The 21,780-nt window shown below is 38.8% G+C and overlaps 1 protein-coding gene across 5 annotated transcripts in view; it reads right to left on the reverse strand.

Annotated features, from left to right (window-relative positions):
* Nucleotides 1–284: 284 nt before the first annotated feature.
* The window catches only part of LOC135256958 (phospholipase ABHD3-like), a 37,693-nt gene continuing 16,197 nt past the window's right edge, over nt 285–21,780 (reverse strand). For 4 of the 5 annotated variants that reach the window (XM_064339271.1, XM_064339274.1, XM_064339273.1 and 1 more), the window contains exons 7-9: nt 10,509–10,557; nt 10,232–10,397; nt 285–7,856 (exon numbers count right to left, since the gene is read on the reverse strand). In XM_064339271.1, coding sequence (XP_064195341.1) covers nt 7,651–7,856; nt 10,232–10,397; nt 10,509–10,557 — 421 coding nt within the window. In that variant the 3' untranslated portion in view covers nt 285–7,650. The remainder of the gene's footprint in view (nt 7,857–10,231; nt 10,398–10,508; nt 10,558–21,780) is intronic. The other variant, XM_064339272.1, reaches the window with a different exon arrangement.

Below are 21,780 nucleotides of genomic sequence, written 5' to 3' on the forward strand. Positions count from 1 at the left end.
AATGCCATGTATAATATAATTTTGTTTTAATACAAGGCACGTGATTGTTGTAAACTCTTCATATGCAAACAAACATACACATTAATTTGAGTATGTATTTCGTTTTTAAATTATTGTGCTGATTTACACTCATTCACCAAAGAAAAAATACACACTGAATGCATTTGATTGTTGTTATCTGTTTTTCCTGTATTGTAGTACAGTTTGTTTTTAGTTATATTTTACAGTGTAAAATGAACAAGGCAAACTAATTAAAATGTTAATTAAACTCAGAACTGAGACTGGAAAGTTCAATATTTGTTTATAAATGGATTACTACCACTACACAGAACCAGACAGTAATAGTGGTCAGTATCAGAGTGAATGTCTTTGCAGTGTCATTTAAACATTTGTAGTGCAGTCATTTTGTTCCAAAAACATCACATACAACTTTCAACAATTACAGCGTATTGGTATATTATGTGGGACAATCCGTTCCCAGGCTATTAATGGCCTTTATGCCCAAATTAAGGTTAAAAAATTGAAGTGTACTTGCCAATACAAGGCATAAGCATTGTTAGATCATCATAATCAGTAGACACGCACAATCAATTTCAACACAAAAAATAGCATTTCAGTCAATACTTCAATTTAGTCTTTAATTTTTTTAAACAGCAAAATCATTCATTCCTTTTGAACTAAGCAAGGAAAAATAGACGCAAATGAAATTACAATCAACAAAAGTGTGAAATGTTTGGAAGAATGGTCCCCATAAGCTGGAAGCTGTTCTGCAAGGAATTAAGTGTTAGTATCCTATATCACCACTAGGTGGCAGTCAAACCTTTGCATCAGCATCACCCTAAACTAAAACCTGTCCACTTCTCTTTACTGCTTTTTCAAAGTCATAGTACAAGTGTTAGATTACTTCTGACATTTATTCTATCCAAAAACTTCTATCCATCAACGGGATGTACACGTCTGTAAATGAACAATATTAAGCGATCTAGCTTACATCCGATGAGGCCTTTCTTGTCAAGTCTGCTAACAAAACTAATTTGATGTATTTCATGTTCTTTACTGAGCTTAAAATGAAGTACATCAATTTTGAATGCAGCATCAAGGAAATACAACACTGTTAATCCAGTTTACACTGTTGTTCAAGATTAATGCTGCTGGTTTGCTGGAAAATACCCTTGGCATGTGGAAACAAACTGCAAAAGTTGAATTTTAAAATATATTTTCAATTAACAGAACACTGTAATTTTCAACAGAATCATGATTGCATGATTCCTTATATTCTCAATGTGAATTTTTGCCTGGGTATGCATCCATCCATTTTCAGAGCTAGAATCAGCCATCGAATAAAATGCTGAAAATACTAATGCATGTCTACTTCAGTCAACCATGACAAATATGTACTCATGTAGATATTCTTAAAAATGAGAAAAGAAAAAATAATTTAAAAAAAAAAACATTTTAAAAACCTTAATAGGGCTTAAACTACACAATACAAATATATAATATCATGTACAGTAGAGTAAGTTTAAACTTGAGTGAATACTGTGCCTCCATAAGGCATTGTACATCTGATGAAAAAATAAACATTAAAGTTGACAACTGGTATTTGTGCATATGTTTCACATACTTAAAAACATCACTGTAAGTTTGATTTTTTTTAAACTGCATCTCACCATCATTATTGTCATGCAGCAGTCCCATTTAACAGAATTCATTTCAGTGGTATTGGTACAATAAAAATATATAAGCCAAGCTCAAATAACAAATTGGACCACAACAGCAAAACACAGTATGTATCTTTTACAATAGTTTGTTAACAGCTTCAATATGAAATTTGAACATTTGTCCATGGGCATTTCCACCATGGGTATAAATACTTCCTTTAGGCTTTTCATAGTTCATAGCCATGTAGCAATCACTGATTGTTTTTCAACATTAATAATAATTACTTCAGAAATTATGCAACCCTGTTTATGCCATTCAGCATTGGGGTGATCACCTCTTGTTGAAAACACACTTACAATCAGAAAGTATCATAGCTGAAATTCTAAATGTGGCCATTTTTACCCGGTGGACAAAAAAGAAGTCTGTAATGCCACAAAAAGAAGCTGGTGAGACCACGTTTTGGAGGAGAACCATGGTTATCCCCCAAATCGGCAGTGGAGTGAACACAACTGCACTTGCAGACAACTGGCTACTCAACATTTGGGTGGGAATTGGACATGTTTAACCCTATGCTGGGCACCAAATAAATAAATAAATCAATCAATCAATTTTGGAGAACAGAAAAAAACTCTAAGCTTAACACAGTAGTTCCAAGTCTGTCCAGTAATCATCAGCCACACCACAGTTTCAACCATTTCCAAATCTGTATTCAATCAATGTCTGCCCTTAATATTCACTGACAAATAAATATAATTTGGTAAAATCATTTTAGATTGAATAATTTAGATTTAGAACCCAACAAACTATTCTGTTAAATCTGCATTTATTTCTGTAAGTTAAAGTCAAATGTTGATTGAATACAGAATTTGATCCCATCACACACACTCAATTACATACACATTCTTATCAACCATCATAAAAGGGTCTACATTGTCCTTAGTAATTTACAAAAACACCAAACACTCTAAATACAACACGGTAAGAGTCCAATCATAATCCAGTGTCTGATTTGTCTCTGGGACCCACTAACAGTCCCCATTCCTCTCCTGCTCTGTCATAAGTAGGGCCACCAGTTTGTCTCCCTTGTTGTCCCGCATGGTAACTTCAGTCCTCCACCAGCTAGAGGTTGTGACAGCTTATTTGTCTAGCGCCTTCTCAAACAATTATTCTATTTGCACCACCTCAATAATCTATGTTGATAAAGTAATTGCCACTAATTAAACACAGACGATAAGTGACAGGATTGTTTACAAGTGAGACACGTTAAATTCAGTTTGATTACTTACACCCGTACCACAGCTGTAGTACTTTTAAAAGCTGAACAGGGGTATAAGTTTTGTTAGAAGCAGTGGGAAATGCCCACATTAAAAATGAGAGCAGTTATATAACATTTAACTTGCAAAAAATAGTTCAATGAAAAAACTTAATTAATGATTGAACTAATTAACTAATCAGCAAGACGTCAAGCAGAATCAGGTGTCGTAGTGCTGGCCTAAAACAAAAACCTGCACCCACACCATCACTTTTGGATAAGAAATAAGACCAGGTCAAAATCTAGTATATGGCTGGACATATTCACATCATTCAGTCACTCAGTCACAGACATTCGCTGTTGCAGTCCAGCCAAAAATACTTTATATGATGCATTTTTCTTTTTACAGCAGTCATACTCAATTCCTGGTCCTGGACAGCCAGAGTCTGATGTTTTGTTCCTTAAAGGTGCAGTATCTATGTTTGGAGAAATGAGCAAGAGACAGTTAGATTCTGAAAAAAAGTTCACCCCCTACCCTTTGCTCCCTCCGTAGCCCCGCCCTCCAAACAAATGCAGGTGCGTTGCCTATCATTTGAGTACTAGAGAGAGGACAAGAGCTTTGAAAAGTAAAGTAGAGAGAGTGAAGCACAACATGCCTCATTCACAGGTAGAAAAATAAAAGACAAAATGTCACCATAATGAATGTAAACAATGAGCACAAGCTTTTGCTTGTTTGAGACCCAGACGAAGTTACAGGCAAAATAAACATTGCTAAATGCATCTGGAACTGGAGTGTGCAATATTTTTTTTTTTTTTGCTTGAACAGCATAGGCAGCTTTAAACATAGCTAGCTTGCTACAGATAAGCTACAAGATAACACCTAATGTACAGCATAGCTGTAACAGGGGGCTAAATAAATCATCGAACATTTTCTAGCTACGCTGGCTACACAGTTTAGGGCGATAACAAATTCCAACAGAAACAAAACAAGCAAGATAATGACCTGTCCAGCAGAAATACTGCAAGCTCAGCATAATTTTTGAAATCCTTAAAGTCCCTCAGTTCTCGCTGAAAAGCCGAACTGATGTTCACTTGAGTCTTGGTCTCTCACTTGGTTTAATTCCTTTTTTTTCCCCTTCTTTTCTTCGATAGTCTTTCTTTTCTCAGTTTTTTAAAGGAGTAACATGGTGGTTTTCACACTTTCTCGGTTTTATGTGCTATTTGCACAAGAGGCATTGAAGAAACACGAGTAAAGTATTAAATATGTCAGTTCTTTATTTTTGGAGAAATATGCGTTTTAAATTTGTCATCCTATTTTCAACCGGTTGAGAATATTCTCGACTTGGTGCGTCACACGTACAGTAACCACTCCCCTTTCCATGCCCCGTAAAGAAATCTGACTGGACCAAGCGGCCAAAACCAGACTTCGTTTTTGAAGCTCATTTTCTGGTCTTGTTGTTCCTGGTTGCTCGCGTGAACTTTTAAAGTGGGAAATTTAGGCTTAGAAAAATATGTTTTAAAATACATTTAAATGACTGAATAATAAAAAAAAATATGCACATTTGTTTTGGTGTTGCCTAAAGACAACTGGCAAGTGTCACATTCAACCACCATGTTAATCCTTTAAATCAGCATACGCCACTGTAGACAAAGGCAAAACTGGTCATTCTGGCAGATTTTTCTCTGCCATTTTTGCTTCGTTTTTCAGGGAACTAGCTAGTCATAGAGATATACACCATCTCTGTATATCTCTGCTCCGACAGCGCTGTGAACATGCAACATTAACAGGCAGAGAGCTGTCCTGATTGGCCTCCTTGTAGAAAGTTGTCCTGATTGATTGTTAAGATTGAGGCATTGTGAAATTTAAAGCCTGGGGCAGTCAGAGAGACCAGATTTTTTTCTTAGAGCTTATACTTTATATTTGTTGGGATGTGAAAAAATGTAACCAAATGTGAACAAAAGAGATCCAAAATAAACTTGCATATTGCACCTTTAAGGTCAGCGACAAATTCAGACCCAAGAAACCAGATGACCCAAGTCAATTGTGTAAGCAGCTGCTTTAACTGATCAATTGCTGTGCTGCTAATCAAGTTCTGAGTAACAACAAAAGCTGTCAGACCCTGCAGCTCTCCAGGACCAAAGGTTAGGACAACTGGCCTAAAGACATGCTTTTCATAGCATTTAAACTTCCATCCATGTTCACTTTCCTTCCTGACACTCTCCATATTAGACCAACTAGTTTATAAATGTCTCAATCAGAAACTCTAGAAATTGTATGAATAATCACTTAATTGTGCCATCGTAGTGCCTATGGGGAACCCTAGAGGATAATTATTGAAATACAAGTTTAAATCCTTGTAGGTCACATGGTGGAGACAAACTGGTGGCAGGAGGCGTTACTGATAATTTAGCAATTAAAAAACTACGCTGTACCAAAGCTCCAATAAGCCAATTATAATTTAATCAATTATCATATAGACTAATACTCTGTATGTACACCATTAGTTTACAGAAAGTCTATTTTGGGGCATTGAATTTGTGTCCCAAATTGCTTCATGATCCCTAGGATAGTTCAATCTTAGGATCTCATAGGCAGGACCAATTATTACATTCTTGTGTAGCACCCTTAATAGAATCATCACACAATAATCTGATGTACATTACATCGGAATATATGGTAAATGGTAAATGGACTGCATTTATATAGCGCTTTTATCCAAAGCACTTTACAATTGATGCCTCTCATTCGCCAGAGCAGTTAGGGGTTAGGGGTTAGGTGTCTTGCTCAAGGACACTTCGACACGCCCAGGGCGGGGTTTGAACCGGCAACCCTCCGACTGCCAGACAATCGGTCTTACCTCCTGAGCTATGTCGCCCCATATACTTCATGATTCACACTGCACCAAACAAAAAAAACAAGCACTTTAACTTCAAAAATCTCTTCAAACCCTCTTCATAAATGTGTCTACATATTGTAGCTTCTAAGCAGGGCCCCTAGTTTTGGCACCAGAAACCCTTTTGCACTGGCACATTTGACCAGTGCAGGACATGCTGGACTTTTTTCACATGTTCAAATGTGACCCGAGCTGGCAAGGCCTGGTCTATAAAAAGACCCATTTCATTTCTGGTGCTAGCACGATTAAAATCAAACTGCAGGCTAATCATTACGTCAGCAACTATCACTTCAGAATTTGACCACAAAGACATTCCAGTAAACCACAGAATAGACAAATGCAGGGAACCCTGTCAACAAATAGGCCTAACTGCATAAAATGTATATTGAAGATGAAAATGTATGTATAATGCACTCAACATGAAAGGCTGGCCAGCTATGAGCAGTGAGCTGAAAAGCTGAAAAGCTGTACTTTCTTTTGTCTGTTGTTTTAGTCTATTGTTTTCTCCTCGAACCTGTGACGAGGAAGGGTGAAGGTGCTGGTTTATTTTTTTGTTTTTATGTTTTCTTGCTGGTGTGGGTTCGCTCTCTCTCTTTCTGCAGCAAATGACGGTGCTACCATTTAGCAAACAGTAATATAACCAAAAGAAGAAAAACAGAAACAGACCTGTGCTGTTAAAATCTTACCATGAATTCTTTAACCATGAAAATATTTATTATATTTACCCCTGATTAATCTTGAACTGATCATTAATTCCACAAGATTAGGCTATATTTATGTGCTTTTAATTCATGTCTGTATTGTTAAACACAAAGCAAGAAATAATGTTATATCATTAAAATCCATGTTTTATCCTGTTTGTAAACCAGTCATCGCCTACATTCATTAATGCTGCATATCTGTGCCACCAAATATATGCTTCTTTTTGAAGGAAAAAATAAAATGCCAGCATCAGAAATAAAATCCACTCCTCATAGCCTCTCATGTTTGCCGCATCTAAAGTGCTAACGGTACCCATTGCAATGTTAATGATGGTATTTGATATGCCCTGAGTTGCAAGAGGCCAACAGAGCTCAATATAAAAGCAAATCGAGCCATGCCTGCCAGCTTGAATTTGCACAGGTTGAATATGGATCAGCTCAAAAGATTAATTCCAGACTGTGGGTCCAGATTATACCAAGTACCAGGCAAGGACTAATAGACTATAACATTGCCTGGGCAGGGAAGCCTTCACTCAGCAGAGTGTCTCCCATCTCATGGCTCAGTAGTGCAATGTGCAACAATCCATAGTGGTATAGGAGACACTTTTGTTTGTGTAAGGGAACACAGTAAATGCTAATAAGTTGTTCAGCATTCACTCTAGCATTTTAGCTTGTCCCCTTCATAGGACAATGAATAAGGAATAAACTTCGGACGGATAAAAAACCTAAGTGACAATAATCGGTGTACTATTGTTTCTCTTGGAACAACAATCAGAACAAGCCTTTGCCAGAACTACATACAGGGTGACATGACATTCAATCTCTGAGCCAAAACATTCTCCACCCCAAAGGGAGAAATGACAAAATGGTTTCCCATCAGACAAATGCCTTAATGATAATTGGAGGTCAGTAAATCTAACATAAAAAAATAAGGCATTGGTCAAAATTAATTTGTAAGTTATGAGGTCAGATTATGCATAGGCATCATCTACAACCTTTTTTTAGCCCTTTTCAAGGGTTTTGTTAAAGTTAAGGGGTTGAGATGAGAGGTGATGTGGTAACAGTGGTACAAAATCTCTGTATGTCCGTAATAGAAGTTAGAGTGGGTGGGTCACCGGTTAGGAGACCTTGGTGGAAGTGGTCAATCGGCGGGGTTGTCCGTGATCCCACAGGCCCACTTCAGATCCCGTGGATGTTCAAACACTGCCTGGATGAACTGGCCAAACAACCGGTCCATGTAGCCCTCCCCTCGAGGGTAAAGGCCCTCCAGGAAACCAATGTGGCCGCCATGGGCTGTAACCAGCAGCGCAACATTGGGCAAGCGCTGGGCTAAGGCAACGGGGAGAGCTGAGGATGACAGGAGGAGGACAATGAGGGAGACCAGGAGTCTGCAGTCACCATAATTTACCCAACCCAGATATATAAGCATTTCATTCCAAAGAGACCAAACCAGAGCACCAAAGCAAAGTCAAAAAAGGGGGAAAAATGGTTAAGAATGGACACTTAAAAGAATAACAGACACCTGGACACTTAAAATGAATCAAAGCAAGGCATGATGGGATATTAAGTGTATTGAACAGAGAAGAGATAAAACGACATCTCCACTTGACTCTCCAAGTAATGTCACCTTGAAACATTTTTGCATCACATTAGTTTGTTCACACCCTGTTAAAAGCACTGCACTGTTAAGATTATCCCATAAACCCTTTATATTTATAACAAATCTCAAAAGGCCGCAATCAAGTGTCCGGTTGGGGACATGGGGAACTTTCCAAAGCCCAAGTGGGTGTACATCAATCGATACAGGTTCCATATTAATGTTCCACTTCTTCCCATTTGACTTTTTCTTCATTTGAGATTAACAACCTAGACAGCTTTTACACCAGTTGCGCTTTTACAAAGGTAAAAATAGCAAAAATGTCTGTCAAAGTCTCTCAAGAGGAAAACAAATGCAGAGAATCATGTTTTCAACAAATAATCCACCGAAAAGTACATATTACCATCATTCAGAAAAGCTCACCCAATCTATCCGATTTGCACTGAAACGGTCACTGTCATAAAAGACTATGTTAAGTGCCATTATCTCCAGAAGCAGAGGACGCTCAGTGAATTGTATCAACTAGTCTGAGGCACGGAGCAGAAAAATTGAGGCCTTGAAAGCAAGCTATGATCACAGCATGAAAATACTAACTTGTTCACTCAGCCAACAAGAGCGAGCTACAAGTGCTTCCCTTCAAGTGAGCTACAAGTGGTTAAATTCTTTTTAATTCTCATCAATCTACCCACAATACCCCATAATGACAAAATGAAAACACGTTTTTAGAAATTTTTGCAGGCGCTGTAGGCTGTCCATTTTTATTACAGCATTTCATAATCTGAAAACTAATATGCATTTTTAAATTTGATTTTATTCATCTTGATAGGATGAAAGGCCAGCGGGACATATATATAGGGAGGGATAGACTGAAAAACAAACTGGCTTACCCAGACAAGTCAACTTATGTTCTGTTAAACTTCAGTAAGTGTCAGTAAGTTTTGCACGAGCCTGTTTATTTTATTTCTTATCAAAAACAATGGGACCAATAATGCGAAGCACTGCTAATCGGTGCACTCTGCACTACCTCTGGGGTTGCAGAGTGCGCACTATTCATTTTTTTGATAATATGGTGTCTACATTTCAGTTGTCATTGGTGGTAGGACAATGTTCAATGCTTTGCCCTCTATTTAAAACAAACTGCAAATAACTGAAGAAAGGTCTCAGACTTTTATTCTACTTCACATTTGGTGTTTGAGAGGATGGTGGGGCCAAAGAAAACTTGCTGCTAATTGATGACCTTGGATCTATAATCATCCACACTCAAACCTGCCCCAACCAAGCCTAAATAATGTCACAATAACTTCAGTTCTTCTTCTTTGGCTATAGTCAAGTATAGGCAAGTCAAGTTTATTTATAAAGCACATTTAAAAACAACAGAAGTTGACCAAAGTGATGTACAATGAACAACAAAAAGATGCATTAAATAAATAAATAAATAAATAAATAAATAAATAAATAAAATAAAAGGTATAAAATACAATATACAAAGACAACACATGCCAAGCATTAAGACTTATATGCCAAGGTGTGTCTTAATACGGGATTTAAAAGAGTCAATGGAGGGGGAAGACCTAATAAAAAATGGTAGAATATTCCAGAGCCTTGGGGCAGCATTGGAGAAGGCACGGTCGCCCTTAGTTTTTAACCGGGACCGAATGCCAATGCAAGTGGAATCTGTGTGTGTTTGAATCAATGGTTCAAATAATATTTTAACTTAACCATTTTCCAAAGCAAAAATTTTCCCTGAATGTCTATCGAACAGGACTTCTTTTTATTTAACCACTATAAAGTATCACACTACAAACAATTCCATCTCATAGGGACATCAGTCCTATTGCAAGTGTGATTTTATGGACTCACTGTTTGCAAGCAATCCGTTGGGAGAAGTGATGTCTGCACATAGAGGACATACCCATTGATGGGACCGAGTCCACAGAAACCGGAATACAGAATAGCAATTTACTTGATTTTAGGTGTGATAACTTTTTCACTCCAAAAACTGTTGTATACACCAATGTTCACACCTACATCAAATATCAATAATAAAGTTCACCAGGGATACCTGCACAACTCTCTAGATGTAGCCCATGACTTCGTATAAAGCATGTTTGAAGGAAATCCTCACCATGTTTCGGGGAAAAGGGGTCATCAGCCGCATTCAGGCACAGAACAGGAACAGCAGTTTGGGCCAGTTTGTACCCAGGGCTGGCATCCTGGTAGTAGTCCTGCCAGGACTTGTAGCCAAACATCACTGAGGTGTAACGTTCGTCAAACTCCCGGATGGTCTGTGCCTGGCAGAGGTGAAGGGGGAGATGTTTACCCTGATGAAATTTGGCTGGATATCTCAATACTCTTTCTGGAGGGCAGAGATCAAAGAATGGGGTGCAGGGTCAATGGCCTACCTTCAGCACATGCTCCACATCCACCACAGTCTCCAGCATCTTCCTGTGTCTGCAGAGATGGCACAAGCCATTGAATTTTACAGATAAAAGCTTAAAGACTTAAAAAACAGGAAAGCCACCCAAGAAATAATTACTTAATATGATGGCTTACATACCCCAAAAATAATGCATACACTACAATGAATTAATTTTGGCCGCCTTCCCAAATAGATTTTGCCCTGCCCAAAAATATTTTTCTCTATTTAGTTGCTTATTTCTGTATGAAACACACTATACTTTCGAATTCGTTATTTTTTCTTTCAAATGTCAAAGTGACACACAGCTGACTGCCCCTCCTTTTCCTAACTCAAAGCAGGCGTGTGTAAAGTTGAGCAGCCACACATCAGTGAGTAAACATAATTTGAAGGACAGTTGTGCGCCTACATCTGTGCCAGGCAACGAAAGGTTTTTCCAAAATCGGTGAAAAGTTTGCAGTTTTCATGCATCATTTCCTCAGAAGAAAGTGTCCTCTGCCCTAAGCAAGACTGCAAAGTTATCAACATTATTTGGATTAATGATAGTTAGCATTTAGCAAGCATTAGCTAATGAAAAAGCTAACTTCACGTTTGACAGATGTAAAAAATAAAAAAGAAGGCTAGTATATAGTAGGTTATAGTAGCAGCAGTAATGTTAACAGTTACTACTTCAATTGAAATTTATGAAAACCATTGTGTTGTCTAGAAATTAGGATATTTTATATATCAGGCACCAATGACTTTAAAGCCCCTAAATTATTTTTTTTAATTATATGTGATTATATGATTATATTATCTTCTGAATCATTCGGATAGTGTAATGTAACTGAGAACATTACTGCAAAAATGATTAATCTGAGGCAAAACGGGCCATGCAGACTTCATTTTCATCTAGATATGGCCACAAGTAAAATAAATGAAAAAGTGCCCTAACACATTTTTTGGTGCAAACCCCCCCCCCCCCCCCCCAAAAAAAAAAAATAAAACACACACACATTAACCTATGGGAAGCAGTGACAATGCATCTAATTTCTACAGTGTGACATTTAATACCTTATCCCAAAAACAGAAAATGGACAGAGCTCACCAAAACAAAGAAACCCCCCCTGTATAAAACCACCACTTCTGCATTGTATGGAATTCAGATTCAGTGGTTACAGTTTGGATCAAACTAAACCAAGACCTTGATATGCCACTGATATGTTGACATTGTGACTCCACAGATATACAATTATTCCTTGTCAACTCTGCTGTGCCCCGACGTGACTCTGATGCAGGCTTGCAATGGATATTGGTCTTTATGCTCTCAGTTGTAACTAGCTATGTTCATGGCTCTGGATAACTGATACATTATGAGAATTGTACTATGTCTGGCCTATGTTCTGTAGTTGTTCCAACGATCTTCGGTATACACTCATTTTGGATAAAAGCGTTTGCCAAATAAAATATAACATAAATATAATGTTTTGAAAACATATTGCGATCAATTATGGTTGAAGAAATGGCAGTGGCTGTTTTTTTGAGAACAGTCACTGCCATTTCTTCAACCAAAATTGATCACACCATGTTTTCAAAATGCCTGGATACTGTCTGTGGGAAAGACTTTGTGAAACACCTGCAAACTCTTCTCCATCAGTGTGCTGCCTCTCCTTTGCGTTCATTTTGTTTTGTTTTCCTTGTTGATTATTTGTCTGCGTACATTTTAATTTTCACTAAATCTAAAAAACAGAAAGGAGAAACAAGACATAACAGTGCCAGACAGGAGGCCTAGAGGCATTGCTGGTCCAGTCCTACATGGACATCTTCCTCTCTGCCGGTAAGGGGGAGGGGACTGCCTTGGCAGTATTTTGTTTATGTTTTCTTTTGTTTCATTTATACACACACTTTACACCACACACCCTATACCAGGTTAGGGTACAAATCTAAAACCATAAGAATGTAGCTTTAATTATAGGTCTAGCTTTCAGGTTATAGCTAGGCAGCTGGCCAGGTTTACTCTGCACCTGTAGATTTGTAACTCGTAACAAATGCAATTATTGTAGTCAAGCAAAACTACTGAATGTTAAAAGGGCTTGCCATATGTGACCATTTTATTTTGATTACAGTCATAAGTCCAGTTCAAGATATCTATAATTGTATTTTGACTAGTAATATCTTAGTTTCAGATATCTTAAAGTGACAATCTTGAAGATTTCAGTTTCGTTCTCTATGGCGGTGCCAATGGCGAGAAGCGGTAATTGCAGGTGTGTTTTTGGACCCCACTTCCCACAGATCCAACCGGATCCAACCAGTGTCGCCTGTGTGACGTCAGTCAGTTGGCACGCCAACTATAACACTTACTATTTACTGAATAAAAAACGGTTGTTATAAAAGTAACGTCATGTACATACTCATTCGTTGTCTAACATTAGGCTAACTCAAGATGTCTTTACACTGCCGAGCCGGATTAAAATGCCATAGCAAAGGGGTAGAATTAGTGATGATCAATTTCTGCAAACGTTCTTTATCCATCTTTTGCCCGGTATGAACGACTTTACACTGCAGACAAGAATTTGCGGGATTCACTGTGGCTCGTGCAATTATGTATCTCGTGCACAATAAGCAGTCTTTCTCGTGAATGATTGTTGTGTGGTAGAGAATAAAGCTGAGCTGGGTGTTAAATTAGCAATCAGAACAAGAAGAATAAAACAAAAACAAAGGAGATTTCATCAAAAAGGGCATAAAGGCTGAAGGAACATATGAGGAAGCGTAATAAAATAATAACAATGCTAATCCATACTGCCGTATTCTTTTATTTAGTTTTCTCCTGCATGACGTCTTCAGAAATCAGACCCGGCTCTGCTCCACATACCCCGGCTTTATTCCGATCATTATAATATATTGATGAACTCGATGGCAATGTAAATAACGGTAACGTTAAGGCCAGTTCAGATCAATGATTCGCATTGAGGCGAAACGGTTTTAGAATGTTGCAGAGAAAATTGCAGCGATGTGAACTGGCTAGTAGCAGAGCCGTTGCCTGCCCTAAAAAAAGAACGTCCTTGTCAAATCGCCAAGTGCAGTTTTAGAACGTTTACAATCAGACGTCTTGGAATTTTGCAAGTTGCACCCAGTCTCGTTGCAAAACATTGATCTGAACTGGCCTTAAGTTAGCTACAATGCAACGTTGCAACAAGGTAGCACTGCATTCGAGAGACAGTTTGCGAGGTCGGTACCGGTTGGTAGCGTTAGCTAGCGTTTTTTTCTAATTGTTAGCCGACAGTAGATTGTGTTAATTACATTAGCTAGCTAGCTAACACAACGTTACCTGATATGAGAAATGGATACTGTGCGCAACGTTGTCTAAACTAATGTTGTCTTTCTTGACATGGTCCGGTAGCTAGCATTAGCTGTGCAAATAGCTATGTAATTTAGTAAAGTTACATTGTCATTAAATGTAATACGAAATCTACATCAACAAATAATATGATCTCTCATGTTACACAAAAACTTTTTAGGGTTCCATAACTCCCCAACCCCCCCTTTCTCTGTTATTGTAACGCAGACACAGACACCGGAAAAAACAGTACGCCGCTCACACACAAGTGAGTTGAAGAGCGAGCCTGTTGAGTTTGTTCCGCCTACCCTCTCTGGCGGACCAACCACTGATGGGTGATGAAAAACGCGTCACTAACTGTGCGCCGCTTGTGATTTTTTCCCGGGAATGTCGCCACAGACACCAAGTTTTTTAATCATGAATTATGATAATAATAATAGTATAAATTAATATAAAAATAGGCTCAATCACCATTGTGTTACCCAATGTAGCGATAGATAGTGACTTAAAAGACATTTATTTAAATGAAAATCTTTGAGGTTATTACTTTAAATCACAAGGAATTAAATATATCTTTAATTGAAATTATGACTAGTCAGAACTAATGTGGAGACATCTTTAATTTGAGTTATGACTAGTCATAATTTCAATGGAGATATCTGGAATACACATTTTTGATAGTCAAAACACATTAATTAAAAATAGAATAATCCTATTTTCATCCTACAGAAGAGAGCTATAAGAATTGTAAATCAAACAGATTATTACAAACCAACTAACGCACTATTTATTAACTTACATGCTTTAAAATTTTGTTTCTAGTTGATCTAGAAACAAAATGGCACAGATAATGTACAAAGCACAAAATAATTTGCTTCCTAACTGTATTCAGAGGTTGTTTGAAATTAGAGAGAACTAGTATGAATTTAGGGGAATAGGTATGATTAAAAAAACAAGGGTAAGGACAAATATAAAAATTAGATGTATACCTGTCAAAGGGGTTAACTTGTGGAATAGACAAGGAATTAAGAATGTGTAGTTCACTTTGCAAATTTAAAAAAATGTTTAAAAATAATGTGGTAAACAAATATAAAACTGAGTTATGATCATTATTGTGTATGAAACGTTGGGAACTTTTGTTTTTGTTTCTGTTTTGTTTTGTTTTTGTATAGCCTAAACCTAGTAGTGAAAGGGTTGCCTATTAGAATATGTTATGTAAAAATGATAGGTATAATAAGCTAAAGCTTCAGCCTACACCTTTTCGGTCAATATTTTTTGTTTTCCTTTTAATTTAATGCCTTATTGTTATTTATTTATTTCTATGTGCATTCTTTTTGGAAAATTGTTAATAAGGACCGAAATAAATTACTACTACTACTAAAAACACACCCACAAGTGAGATTGTGGGAGACTAGAGGAACTCATAATTTGCTCTCACTTCCCACAATAGCGCTCCGTGGCGGAGCTACTTTTAGCTCTTCAACGTAACTTCCGGTGACACTCAATAACCGGAAGTCAGACAACAAAGCAGTCGCATTAGTACACACGTCTATGGAGAAGGCGCCAGAATCGGTAACGTTACAAGCTTTCAGTAAGAAATCTTGTAAGAAATCATGGTTTATATTAAACATTGCTGTTACGCGACATGCAATAGTGACAGTCGGTACACAGACCGATCATTTATGGTGGTTGATGATTTAATTTGACAGATTTATGAAAGTGTGAGATGTTTATGTGACTAATGCCCAACTATAATAATTGTGAAACAACACCGAAAGTCATTGATGCTGTTTAATCCTAAAACCAAAAGATTGAGAGTTGTCAGTCACTCTCCCTCAACCAGCGGCGACTGGTGAACTGAAAATTGGTGGGGCGCAAAACTTTCCTATTTTATTATAAGACCGGTTAATTTGTTTATTACAAACTTAACCATTAATTAGCAGCATTAATAAACAATATATTTTGTCAGCATCACAGTAGCAGTTCAGCCAGCTTGTACTAAAATGTCAGCAGTCCCTCCTGTCCTGTGCAGATTTCTCAGTCCGTGAATCTGTGTTTGTATAATTTTGTTTCATAATTTGTTGTTATGCCTTTAATACACAATTCAAATCCTGTTTCAATGATTATTTGAGCATGTCTTAGTATAACCTCTCTGACATAAGCTATAGGCTACAACTAATTAATCGGTAGTCCTATTTTGAGTTATTCTTTTTAAAAGCCATTTATACTCAGTTAATGGGCTGTGAGAATAGACTAAAAATGTTGTATGAAATGTGCATGCCTAGTCAGAATGCTATGTGACGATGCTGGTGAAAAGAAAGGTCAGAATGATTGCCACTGCCTAGATACAGACATATGTGCAAAATTAGGTTCAAGGCAAGTCTTTCGATGCACTAAGGAACAAGGAACAAAATAACTAGCTATCTAGTTACATTACTGGTATCTCTTGCTGTTTTGGTGAGTAATGGTGTATTTTAATTAATTATTCTTTCCTCTTCCACTAGCTAGCCTTTCTACAGTTGAGGATCCTATATACTGTATACTGGATCCTATACCCACAAAACTAGTTAAAGAGCTTCTACCATTGATTGGCAAGCCACTATTAAATGTTATAAATGTGTCTTTGACTGCTGGATATATACCAAAGTTGTTTAAGCTGGCTGTAATTCAGCCTCTTCTCAAGAAACCTAATCTGGACCCAGAGGATAAATTATAGACTTCCAATATAAGATCTCCAATCTTTATTTTTTGTCCAAAATATTAGAGAAATCTTTAGCACAGTAACTCTGTTCACTTCTACATAGTGTTTATGAAATCTTTCAGTCTGGTTTCAGACCATACCATAGCACAGAAACAGCCTTAATTAAGGTAACGAATTATCTTCTCCTTGCCACTGATCGTAACTACATTTCTTACTTGTGCTGCTGGATCTCAGTGCTGCGTTTGATACTATAAACCATCGCACTCATAAACAGACTCGAAAACCTTGTTGGTATAAGCGGTAAAGCACTCTCATGGTTCAGATCCTATCTAACAGATTGCTACCAATTTGTGCTAATAAACAAGGAGTCTTCCAGCTATTCCAGAGTGAGATACGGTGTTCCCCAGGGTTCAGTGCTTGGGCCACTCCTTCTCTCTTTGTATATGCTCCCCATTGGAAATGTTATCCATAGACATGGTGTCAATTTCCACTGTTATGCTGATGACACACAGCTTTATTTCTCGGTCAGACCAGATAAGTTATTGCAACTTTCTAAATTGGAGGCCTGTCTCAGGGATATTAAGGACTGGATGACATGTAACTTCCTCCTCTTGAACTCTGATAAAACTGAAGTACTGGTTCTAGGCACCAAGGCTGTTAAAAGTAAGATGGCCAATTACACCCTAAACCTCGACGACTATATTTTGAACCTCGATGCTTTCTCTGCTACTACTCGTGCAGCTATTAAGAATCTAGGCACAATCTTTGATCAAGATCTTTCATTCAATACTCACATCAGAAACATATCCTGAGTGGCTTTCTATCATCTTTGTAGGATTGCTAAACTTAGAAATATGATGTCACTGCACGATGCGGAAAAGCTAGTTCATGCCTTTATAACTTCGAGGCTGGACTATTGTAATGCGCTACTATCTGGGGGTTCTAAAACATCATTAAATAGTCTCCAGATGGTTCAAAACGCAGCAGCTAGGGTCCTTACTAGGAAGAGAAAATACGACCATTTCATCCCAGTGCGGGCCTCTCTACACTGGCTACCTGTCAAAAAGAAAATTGATTTTAAAGTAATTTTGCTTGTTTTTAAAGTCCTGAACGGGCTTGCACCACAATATTTGAGCAATCGTATTGTCCCGTATAAACCTTGTCGCTCATTGCGCTGGCAAAACTCCGATGCTCTTGTGGTTCCAAGAATCAACAAAGTTACTGCAGGTGGTAGAGCCTTTTCCTGCAGAGCTCCACTGCTTTGGAACAAACTCCCAATCGACGTTCGGACTGCGGAGACTGTAGCCAGTTTTAAATCTAAACTTAAAACTCAACTTTTTATCAGTTAGGGGGGGAGTGACTCTTGTTTTAATTTATTATTATGATTATTATCTTTTTTATCTCTCTCTCTTATTAAGCTTTAGCCAGATGTATGTTTCTAAAATACTTATTTTAAACCACAATAAAATGTTTTTTCTTTTACTATACTTATATGTACACATGGGTATTTCTCAACCTGTGTGTACATGTCAATGTCTGTTAAGCACTTTGTACTGACTCGGTCAGAAAAAGTGCTATATAAATCTGAATGACTTGACTTGACTACATAAGTATTCAGACCCTTTACTCAGTACTTAGTCTAAGCACCTTTGGCAGCGATTACAGCCTCGAGTCTTCTTAGGTATGACGCTACAAGCTTGGCACACCTGTATTTGGGTTAATTCTTCCATTTGCCAGCAGCCATACCACCATGCACTCTGCTCCTGCCGACTGGCTGAAGCTAAGCAGGTGTGGGCTTGGTTAGTACTTGGATGGGAGACCACCAGGGAATACCGAGTTGCTGCTGGAAGTGGTGTTGGTGGGCCAGCACGGGGCAATCTTCCCTCTGGTCAAATAAACCCCAATGCCCCAGTGCAGTGACGGGGACACTGTGCTGTAGGAGATGCCGTCTTTCGGATGAGACGTTAAACCTAGGTCCTGACTCACTGTGGTCATTAAAGATCTCATGACACTATTTGCAAAGAATAGGGGGTTCCCCATTGTCCTGGCTATAAAATCCCAGATCTGGCTCTCACAAAAACTTGCCACCTAATCATCCCCTGATTTAATTGGCTAAAAAAAAAAAAAAAAAAGTTCCCTCCCTCCAGTGGAGCTGCTCAGTGGCCAACAATAGAGGATTGTGGTTGTACTGGGCAGCTCCCAGGTGTGTATGTGTATGAGTGTGAAGCAGGGCGTTCCTGCAAAAGAGCATCCATGCTCAGTGAACCTACCCTGGGTAAATAAAGGTTAAAAATAAAAAATTATTCTCCGCAGATCCTCTCAAGCTCTATCAGGTTGGATGGGGAGCGTTGTTGCACAGCTATTTTCAGGTGTCTGCAGAGATGTTAGATCGGGTTCAAGTCCGGGCTCTGGCAGGGCCACTCAAGGACATTCACAGACTTCAACAGGACAACGACCCTAAGCACACAGCCACTCCTGCATTGTCTTGGCTGTGTGCTTAGGGTCGTTGTCCTGTTGGAAGGTGAACCATCGCCCCAGTTTGAGGTCCGTAGCGTTCTGGCGCAGGTTTTCATCAAGGATCTCTCTGTAATTTGCTCCGTTCATCTTTCCCTCAATCCTGTCTAGTCTCCCAGTCCCTGCCACTGAAAAACATCCCGACAGCATGATGTTGCTACCACCATGCTTCACTCTAGGGATGGTACTGCCCAGGTGATGAGCGGTGCCTGGTTTCCTCCAGATGTGACGCTTGGCATTGTGGCCAAAAAGTTGAATCTTGGTTTCATCAGACCAGAATCTTGTTTCCCATGGTCTGAGAGTCCTTTAGGTGCCTTCTGACAAACTCCAAGCGGGCTGTCATGAACCTTTTACTGAGGAGTGGCATCCGTTTTTTGTACCCTTCCCCAGATCTGTACCTGGACACAATCCTGTCTTGGAGGTCTACAGACAATTCCTTCAACTCCATGGCTTGCTTTTTGCTCTGACATTCACTGTCAACTGTGGGACCTTATATAGACAGGTGTGTGCCTTTCCAAATCGTACTTTCCGAGGGCACTGTACACTAAGGCTAAAGCTATTCAAACTCAGTTTTTCACAACGCACTTTTCATGTTACATACACAACTAATCTAAATGGGGAAACTGCAAAATATGAGAAGATAGGGGTTCGTGTGCGTTTGTGCCAAGCGGCCAAAACCAGACTTCGTTTTTGAAGCTCATTTCCTGGTGTTGTAGTTCCTGGTTGCTCACTAGCGCCACTACGGATGGCTCCAGTATAGGTGTTTTCATATCCGGTTTCCATGTAAGTCTACGGTACAAATGCGATCAAAATACAAAGTCAATAATTTTTTATTGACAAGAACAAATAGTCATAATAGGTGTATTTTATTCGTCTTATGACTGTCCATGGGTCGATTTCATGATTTATTGCGTCATTTGGGCACAGTGCCAATATTTGTTCTGGACCAATGAGGTACAGCTTGCGTCACTTCCGGATTACTGCAGAGGACTGAGCTACAGTAGGGGCTACAATCTGTGGTCACTGGGGTGGGAGGTGGCGTCTCTTGGCCTTGACATTGCGGCTCCGACCACGGTCCACCTGTGCGAAGTCAGAAAATGCAGGCATCCCATTTTGTAGTGGTTTCATTATAGCGTGTGCTATTTACAGCTGCACTAGACGACCATAAACCTTCCTCTGAAGTTTTGCGGTAGCCGAGTCATTTTTACTATTTCCTTTAGCCCACTTAACCAAATAATTAGTTAGCAGAAAGCGTAATCAGCTAACGCTTATTTGCTATATGTGGTAGTCCAGTAGCCTATGCTAAAACAGTTCGCAACTTCGGCTACCAAGCCATTTGACTAGCTAGCTAACCCTAACCGGCACATATTCCATCTGTCAAACGTGTTTGACGGCTTGTCAGTCGTGTACATTCCGTAAATGTCTACCTGGGCTATGCTGCACGAATGTGACAAAGCTAGAAGCTAGCAAGAAAATAATAATAATTAGAAATTCAATGTACATTATTTTTGTCTTTATGCAACAGGTGGAAAACTTGCTCTTCAAAGTGCGTTGTCATATTTACACGCCTGTAGATCAGTTATTAAAATACTTGGTAGATTTGTTAATCACCGCTGACAGTGTTAATTTTTATTCGGTAAAAAGTGACTTGCGAACGATCGGTCAGCTAGCGTCACCCAGCAAGTAAACACCACAAACGGCGATGGAGTAGTAGCAGTTAATGGCTCATTAACTGACTGTGGCGAAAACCTACGACGATAACTTGCTTGGTTAACAGCAGGTCTACCAGACTGTTATATGAAAATTAGCCTAGTCAAATCACCAGTAGCCTACACATCTCTGATTGATTGACCATCAGTGCAGTCGATGTTCTTCCCCTGTAGTTCATATTGCTAATGCGTGAGCTAACCACGGATAGCTTACCTAGCTCACTGGCAAGCTGATATGCTAGCTAAGCATATTCGTTTTGCCAAGAAACATAAATTGAAGATAACTGAACATAATTGTATTATTAATGTCATACATATAACGTGATTACATGACACAGTACAGTCACGGATGGAAATTAAACTCCGTAAACATTTGATCATATATTTTAAAACATAACGGCAGACAGTCAGCTAGCCACAAGTTCGTTCTGCAATCGTTCGTTCAGGTTGATGGGCTTTTCCGCACCGGACTGTCAATCACATTGTAAAAATCACAAGACCGCTTAACTCTATGGTTTTGGCTCCAAATCGAGAACATGGCCGCGCCCGCCATTGAGCTTCAAAACGTGTTTTACAGACCCACGGAGAGGCAATGGGTGACATCACAGTAGCTTTGTCCATATTTTTTACAGTCTCTGGTTTGTGCGCACGTGTCCCTTTGTCTGTGGACGGCGGGTTAGTCACGTAGGTGTGGGATACAGTGTAACCGGCATAGCTGAATAACTGAACTCAGCTTTGAAGGAATATTGCTCCCGGTAATGCCGGAGAGTGAAGCGCAACAGCTCAGATGCACTGCATGTTCTTAAAGAAAATAATTTCCATTTGGACGGCACAGACTGACCAAGTGTACCTGCACCATGTTTCTTTTGGCAAGTCAATTGGGGCATCTACCTTGTCCACATCAGATGTAATTTTAAATAGATCAGAGACAGATTTATTTCAGCTTTAATTCACTATATCAGAATTCCAGTGGGTCAAAAGTTTACATACACCAAGTTGACTGTATCTTTAAACAGTC

This window comes from Anguilla rostrata, chromosome 6, assembly GCF_018555375.3.
Source record: "Anguilla rostrata isolate EN2019 chromosome 6, ASM1855537v3, whole genome shotgun sequence".
NCBI lineage: Eukaryota > Metazoa > Chordata > Actinopteri > Anguilliformes > Anguillidae > Anguilla > Anguilla rostrata.